This window comes from Crocodylus porosus, unplaced genomic scaffold (assembly GCF_001723895.1).
Source record: "Crocodylus porosus isolate Cpor-Errol unplaced genomic scaffold, CroPor_comp1, whole genome shotgun sequence".
Taxonomy (NCBI): domain Eukaryota; kingdom Metazoa; phylum Chordata; order Crocodylia; family Crocodylidae; genus Crocodylus; species Crocodylus porosus.
In genome coordinates this window covers 7812526-7821270 of record NW_017728911.1, presented here as the reverse complement: position 1 = coordinate 7821270, position 8745 = coordinate 7812526, and the positions used below count along the sequence as shown (strand labels likewise).

At 42.6% G+C, this 8745-nt stretch overlaps 1 protein-coding gene across 1 annotated transcript in view; it reads right to left on the bottom strand.

The window, feature by feature from the left end:
- Positions 1 to 8745, bottom strand: part of CIB2 (calcium and integrin binding family member 2) — a 108095-nt gene that overhangs the window by 53415 nt on the left and 45935 nt on the right. The window contains exon 3 of the mRNA XM_019533383.1: positions 1632 to 1743. Within this exon, the coding sequence (XP_019388928.1) occupies positions 1632 to 1743 (112 nt within the window). The remainder of the gene's footprint in view (positions 1 to 1631; positions 1744 to 8745) is intronic.

The window sequence follows — 8745 nt, the reverse complement described above, 5'->3', positions numbered from 1 at the left end:
TCTCAGCCTGACAAAGGGTTTTTGAACCCGAAAGCTTGCTTAACATTTTTTTTCCAACTATTTAAGCTGGTCTTATAAAAGATATCAGATTCGCCCAAAGAACCTTGTCTGCCTATATCCTTAGACCAACACAGCTATAACCTACACCCCTGTAACATGGAAGACAACAAATACATTTTTCTGATCAAAGCAGGCTACTTGTGAAAATGTATGGTTTTGTCCCAGCCCCAAACATACACCATATGTGCTAGTTGAAGAGCAGGGAGTTTATGATCTTCTGTTTGAGTTCTGCTTTAGATACGTTTCAGTGGGTGCATCTACCTGTGCCCCCCTACAGTGCAGTTGTTACTGTGTCTTTATTCAGTACTTGCTTTATGAAGTAATGAATGATGGCGCAGTAACAGCTGTTACATCCTGGCGACACAGTTATTTTTAGCAGCTACGTAGCCATAGCAACACACTATAGCAAGGTAGCTTGTCACTACAGCGAAGTAGCATCAGTGTCACGGTTTGTGCCCACCAATGCTACATTACTGTAGTGTCACGTAGATGCACCCAGCATGTACTGATTTCAGAACAGCACGATTATTTATTCATAAAGATAATGCATTTGCTTTTGTTCAATTAAGATGGTGAACATTGTGCTATATGATGGAGAAATATGAAAACATCAAAAAGAAGTGAAAAAAACCTTGTTAGAATATTTTTGCTCTTAAAAATGAGGCTGACACTTCCTATAACAATATTGGGGAGCAAACAATAGTTTTTGCATGAAACTGCAAGTAGAAACTGTTCACTAACGTATTTTATATTATACAGAAAACTAACATACAATTAAATAAATTGCTTCAATAGATTAATTGGTATCTAACAACTGAAACTTGTCCCATTAAAATTATGGCATGGTTAATAGCTATGATTTAAAAAGATAAAAGTTTGGAGTCGCATTTTTTGCCCTCAAATATTTGCAAACATGAGTCTGATTTTGATAGTCTTACAGACACCTCGCCTTTTGTTCACGATGCCATGGATCAGTTTTCCTCTCCTGCTTATCATCATAATATCCCTATGGCAACACAAGGGATATTAATCATCATATAGTATCTGCCCTTCATGGCTAAGTAATACAGAGGAGTTATTAGTGTGCTCTTTGTTTATTTTTGTGCAATTTAGGCACCGGAAACAAGGAAAAGGAATTGGCACCATTTGACCAGCCAGCTTTATGCAGATTGCAAGCAAGTCCTCCAGATACTACTGTGAAAGACCTGCTGGTTTAATAGTCAATTCACAGGATTAGGCACCAGAAACTCCTGGGTTCAATCAATTATTTGAAAACAGTTTCCACTGACTTCAGCAAGAACTGTTTATGTGTAGCTAAGGTCATGATATGACCCTCCCAAATTCTGATTCTGGCACTTTCTACAATGGAGAAATCTCCACTTCATGCAGCTATTTAAAATCATTACCAGTGTCTATTGCTCACTTTGCCCTTGAACAGCACTGGCAAATGGAGGGTCTCAATTTTTTGCATATTTATAGTACCAAGCTCACTTCTCAGAGGCAAAGTTTCTGGGAAGTAGGCTGCAGCACTTATAACATGATTATAATTTTAAAGTGAGTAGAAGTGATACCTTTAGTTCAGGCATGTTTATTATAAGCTGCATAGGGAGTTTAACATCTGGATCCTTGGTATAGTCCATGGGCACAACGTTTGGTGCCATTTCATGGTATCGGCCATGCAACCTGCAAACAAGCACAAAAAAAACCCTTTAAGTAACTAATTCTACTCTCACAGTAAGTGAATTCATAATGTGTCTGTCTGTCTGCTCTAGTTCTCTTTTGTTTTGATTACAACAGCCATTTGTTTGTACCCACCAAACCTTGCTCCTTTTAAAGATATTGGGCTTGTCTATCACCAATGTCCATGTATAAATTAGATTGATCAGAATACAGAACATAAGTGTTCACAGGTGTCAGTACACAGTCATATAAGTACAGTACTGCTGCATCCATGGGTGGGTCAGGCCCAATTGGCAAACGTGGCCCAGGGGATATTCTTCAGTAGAAGCAAAGTGCAGCCACACAAGAACTGCATCACCTATTAAGCCAATGACATGGCTCAAAGGTATTCAAAAGCCAAAGGATACATGACTGCACTGCTGGTCACCACAGTAAACAGAAACAGCAGTGTCATGCCTGCATAAATCAAATCCCTTTCCTACTGTGCTTCACTCATTCAGAAGATTTAAACCCATTTCTATTCTTTACTATTCACCTGTGGTCTGATCCCACACACCCTGACAAATGGGTAAGTCCATTAAGTTTAATAGCACTGTACCCAAGTAATGGCTAATCTTATGGAGCAAAGAGAACTTTCCTCATTGCAGAATCTGGCCTTTGGTTTGAACTGGTGTCAATGGGCCAAAAGGGAAAGGGTACATTCCAATACCAATTCCCTATGTCATACTCCTTAAAATGATTTTAAACAGCTACTTGTGCCAAAATATTGTATGTGTACGAGTTTCTTGTTGGTACGCACAAATACCCATTCCTGCTTTGGCTCATGAAGCCCTACATAGGGCAGTTGGACCACCAAAAAACCCCACATTTCAAATACTGCCTGAACAGGTGCTGCACAACTGTGGCGTGCACCTTTGTCCACGTTAAGGTGCTCTGATGGGCTCTCAGCATGCGCTGTGAGGTAGAGGAGAATGTGCTGTGCTTCATCATCACTACATGTATCCTCCACAACATCTGTAAGACTGGGGGGAGGTCTTTCACAAAGACTGAGCAGAGGTGTGGCACACAGACCAGGCATAGCACTCCTAGCATGCATAGAGGCTGGCAGAAACAAGCCACCAGACGCTGTGTGTCCCTGGCCCACAGACCAATAGGTATTCCGGGTCTATGAAGCCCTAGCTAACTACCTCCTTGGCTGTGGAGACCAGGGGTACTTCCTAGATGAGTAGGGCTAGAGGGCTTCAAGTGCCCATACCCTGGCACTAAGTGATGGATCCCCTTCCCCAGGCTCCTGTGGCCCTTCCTCCCTGGTGAGGTTGGCCACAACCCTGACTGGCTGGACACCTTTCCCCACTGCCTCTCCTGATGGGTATACACTGGGATGCAGGGGAATGGCACACAAGGAAGAGACAAGCCCCAGCTTACAAAGTTGCACTTGCCAAACTTTTCTTATTTTTATTAAAGAAAACCTGTTGAATGTTGCCTGTGTCGTAACTTGGTTCTTCTTTCCATCGATGCAAACCAGCAAACCTTTGGAGGGGGACTGGGGTAATGTGGGGGCAGTGGAGGCTTGGGAAAAGGGTGAATTAACTTGGAGGGGCAGTTGGACTTGGGAATGGGGCAGGGATTGAGGTTAGGGGGAAAACTGCAGGGCAGAACCCAACACAGAAACTTGAAAGGGAGGGTGGAGAGGGGGGCTTTAAACCTGGCACATTAATTCCAAGATTCAGGAGTGAAGACTAGGGTTTTCTTTATGTAGGAGCTAGACAGACGGATGATCCTGGACCCACTGTCCACCTGAAAGGGCTGTGGGAGGAGGCAGGAGGCATCACTACAGCAGGGACCGCACACCCCCACATCCTCATCCCTAGCCCCCAGGGCCCAATCTCCCTTTGTGGGGACCTCAAACTCATGACCCTCATGACTTCAAACTTTCCAGGGGCTTCCAGCTTCCACCTGAACATGGGCCAAGTGCTAACCCACCTCTCTGCCAAAGAGGGCTGGGACAGGGGCTCAAAGCACACAGCGATGCTGGAGGACAGAGATGTAACTGTAATCATTAAGGGTACAATACAGATGTTCAATAGTTTGGTCTAACCTGAATTGGTCACAATTTAGTGTGCCTCAGATGTGATATATTCTAGGTTGCTTGCACCATTTTTACACTGGTATATGTGCCATGAATGTCCAGTCTCAGGTTTAGAGGCCAATCTACATTCACTTAGATCATGTGTGAGACAGATGGTAACTATATTGTTATTGTGCTATAGTGTTTGTTTGAAACTTCTGTTAAATAAGAGAAACAGGGGGGTGCTTGATGGCAGGGGATGGTGAAGAAGAGAAGCAGCTGGAACCTTAACTAGGGTCTTTTAATTTTTTTTATGCTACCTGTTACTTTTGCTCAGGACAAAGTTTCAATCTCTCTGTATGGGTGCAACATCTGTACCAAATAAACATTCTCCAGAAGTAAAACAGGGATTTTTCCTGCTGATGCACTGTCTTGTAAACAAAAAACAAATCAATTGATTTATACTGAAATTGATCCAAATTTGATACAACTTAAAGTTTTAACTGCAAAGCAAGAGTGTGGTACTAATCAGCTGCATCTTGTTCAGTAAAGAAAATGGGTTGTGTATGGGACCCACAAAAGTAATGTCCCTTTGGATACCAAGCAATATCTTCTAGTGTAAGGCCAATGAGAGTATATATCTTATTTGCCAGGGATGTATTTCACCTACATAACTTACTAGACTAGCAAGTTGTATTGAATTTTGCCTTTGGTGTCTCCTTGGAAAGTACAACTGCCCAAGAGCAGCCTCTCTTTGTCACTGTATCCTTGCTGTGTATTCCCCACAACATAAACATTCAGCTGTTTCATCTCTACAAAAGAAAATTATATTCCCAAAACACATTTGCATTTAAGTATAGCATTTTAACAGCACACTAATGCTAGGAGACAGCTAGGGAATATTAGGAGCAGCATTGGCAGGCTATTAGAATGATTTAGCTTTAGCTTTGTAACACAGCCAAAGGACATAGAAAGGAGCATGTTTCATTTAGTTAGCTCATCACAGATCTTAAATAAAACTCATTCCAATTTCCCCTAGTGCAGAGAGATACAGGCAGAGCATTAGAATTGGACATATCTGCTTAGAGAAAGAAAATTAGTATTCTTGGGTCAAAAAACTTCACTATGAACCAAGTATTTGTTCTTCTCTATATGTGTTGATATAACTTTGATTCTACACTGTACTTTAGTTGGAAGTCTTCCTCTGAAGACACACATAGATTGAACCCATTATATTTTCAGCCAAACTGTTAAAGTGCTTTACTGCTTTCTTTAGGTCCCGGAGACATTTTCTGGAAGGCAGAGTCATCCTTCCATTGATCAGACAATACCTCAGGCTCCAAGAGCAGGGTAGGACAGTAGAGGTGCAATATATTGGTGCATATCAGACAGGAACCGTTAAAAGGAAAATGAACATTAATCAGCAATAGGCTTTTTTTTGGCCAGTATATCCAATAATGTCACTGATAAATGCGGTGTACCCCACCCCAATCAGGAAGAGGCTGGTGCAGCCCCTGGTCCTGAGCCCACAGTGGCCAGCCTGCCCTTGCTCCACACACAAATCGGGGGGGGGGAGAGGGTGACACATGCCCCCTGTGCCTCCCCCAGGGGTTCACACAGCAGTGGGGAGCTATCCCCCATTTCCACTCCCCACACCAGTCACCCTCAGCTGACAATACAACTGCTTTGTGACGGACTCTCAGAGCCTGAACCTCCCTCCTTGCCTGGCAGGCTTCTCAGGCTTTGGTGAGGAGCAGATCCAGCTATGTGCACTCCCCACCACCAGGTTGCACCTGCTGATCTGTGTCCTCTCTCCCTCCTCCAGGGCATGCCCTGAGGTCCCGGGAACAGAAGGAACTGCTTTGGCCTCAACATCTGCTGTGGGGAGGAGCTAGGCTGCTATGTGAGCACTGTTGAGACCCTGCACTGTGTGGGGTCCTGAGCCATCCCGCTTCTGGCCCCAGGGTCGCATTTACTATCCTAGCTGGGCAGCGCCTGCCCATGCTCCTGCCTCACTCCCTCCTTCACTGTGGGGGGCCTCAATCTGTCCCCCCTGTCCCTTCCCCCCCACAGACTTACTGGCCAGATGCTGCTCTCCAAGATGCCAAGCTGCATCCCTGTAAATTGGCTATCAAACTGGTATCAGCTGATATGGCTGGTTAATAATCAGCCACTGGTTTCAGCCAAGAAAATCTTTATCAGTGTACCCTTCTAGGACAGTACTAATGCATCATAAATGATACACTAAGAGTAGTTTGACTGAACTGTACCCCATCCTGTTTTTGGTCATTCTCTCACGTCCTCCGTAAAAGTATCAAGGAATTAGAGAAGAAAAAGGGGAAATGGCAAAAGCAGAAAGCATTCAAACTCCTCAAAGCAGATCTCTCCCTTTGTGAGCCCATCCACTCACTGGATATGGGCCACAGCCTCATCAAGCATAAATCAAAATAACTACCATGAGTTCAGTTTATACCAGCTAAGGATCTGGGCCACTGGCTTTAGTTTTAAGTCACATGCCGATGAAAGGAGAATCAAATCTTAATATTAAAATCCAGGGCCACAAACTTCCCATTTGGCTGCAATGGCTTGCTTGCGTAGCTTTTCATCCATCTACAATGATGCTAAAACGTATATATTGATTTTTGGGGATTTTTTTAACATAGTTTATTTTGTCACTGATTAAACATTTTAAACAAAAAACGCAATTCACCCCTGGTTTTTCTGCAGTCTAATAGGTGTAAGTTATTGACTAAGCCTTTGGAGATGAGTCCAGTAAACAAATTATCTGCTGCAATGCCATTCACAGCTGAACTTCACAAAAAACTATTTTATTGAAAAAAATTATATTCCAGTCAGTGCATGAATGAGTGGCATACAGGACAAACAGGACAGGGAGTAGATTTTTAACTAGAACTACATCCTCAGTTGTACCGATTCAACAAGTTGAGATTCAAGCTTCAGTGTCTGACAGTGCTTGGCCTCTTCCCTGCCACCCTTTCAATAGCACTGCTGGCTTACAATTTTTCCAGCAGTGCCTAGAATTAGTTCTAACTGTGCTCTAAGATATACTGGAAGTGATGGGGAGTTGCAATAAAAAATCACGAACAAACAGTGTCAGTGTGCAACTTTTGACAGGGCACATGTAGCTATGGGTCAATATTTAGGTCTTGATTCTAACACAAGCAAAATCTAGCACAGCACGTGTATCTGTCTAATGTAAATACCAAGTAATCCCATGTTTTTGAAGGACAATTCATAATACAGCAAGACAATATCTTTTAGAGCAAAAGATGGCAAATGTTCTGTCATAATAAAGAGTACAGTATGTCCTGTCCATTTATCTTTTTGTCCCTCTCCATGTATTCCTATCTTAATCATAAGCCTGCTTCTACTACTGAAATAGGACACACATTTGGTGTCATCTACCTTCATGCAGGCTGTAGTGATGAACTCTTCTTGAGTCTCCTGCAAACTTTGAACACATTATTTCTTTAGTGAACCATGATGCATAAAGCATGATGTTCAAGTAGGGTGGAGTTTGCTACTGCCTCATTCACCAAAGGCTGGATGTCTTCCAACCTTTCCGAACTGCACTATAGAGCTCTCAAACACCTTCATAGACCAAATCCTATTGCTCCAGTGCCTATGATTTAACAAGGCATTATGGAGTAATGCCATAACTCAAAAAGCAACAAGCCCAATAACTGTCTAGTTCAGAGGTTCTCAAACCATGGTCCATGGACCGCCACTGGTCCACGAGCTCCATTCAGATGGTCTGAAGAAAGGTTGCAGAACAATTGAGAATATCTGTACTTGTAAGGTAAGACTACTGGTATTAAAATATGAGTTGTGTGCTTTGATTTGTAGAACAAAAATAGTTTATTAAGTGGTCTGCCGAGACCCTCAGCAATTTTCAAGTGGTCCACAAAAAAAAAGTTCGAGATCCAATGATCTAGTTGACACAACAAAACTAACCACCATCAGTCCTTTGCCTCTTCTGTCATACTTCTACACCCTGCAAAAAAATACACCTAAACAGACTACCACATGGTATATTTTATGGTGAACTTATATCATCAAGTCTAAGGTGGATGTAGAACTGGCACACAGAATCTACCGTTCTATTAAGAAAAACAGTAGCTTTCATTATGGTGCATGGCATTGTACAGTTACTTCTGCATGTACTCTGGTATCAAGCTACAATGTACTTGGGTTACTGCACCAGCCTTCACCTCTGGAGAACAAGGTTTAAATTTGATTTTGACAGAGAAGCTGGATGCATTTTTACTTAGTCAGTCTTACATATGGTAAAAGCCAAAATACCCAAGGTATACTTCCTAAGTAGAGTATCTACTTCATTTTGGAGCTATAATGTTCCTGTCTTTAAGCAGTGTATATCACTGTATCAACTGGGAATTGCCAGTATTTGGAACAAGACCTAATCCCAGCTGTAAGTTAGATTCAGCAACTAGCTATCTAAAACTACTGAAAGGCTCTGTAAAGAATACTCTACTATAAGTCATTTCTCAGTGAATTACTATACCACACCGATAAACTTCTGTGCAAAAGACTAGGGACTTTGACATAGCAAATGTTCTTAAAAGATGGTTCAGCTGAAAGATGATGGCTTCTGTTTCTAGCAGCTTGGGCTGAGTTTGAGGGGCGGTGACTTAGAGGTGAAGGGCTTTGTATTCCATTACCACATGCTGAACTTTCAAGGAATGAGGGTGTCTAGCTTTGGTTATCCTAGCCCCATTTTTTCTTCCCAAGAAAAATGCATGACCAGCCAAGTGTAGGTTTGCATGGCCTCTCCCAAGCCTATGGGATATGCAGTAGACCAGGGCTGCCCATATGGAGATTACAGCGTGTGTACTGGTGTAACCCCTATTTTCCCCTCCAATATGGCTCTAGCAGGAGTAACAGTCCCTTTAAGCTAC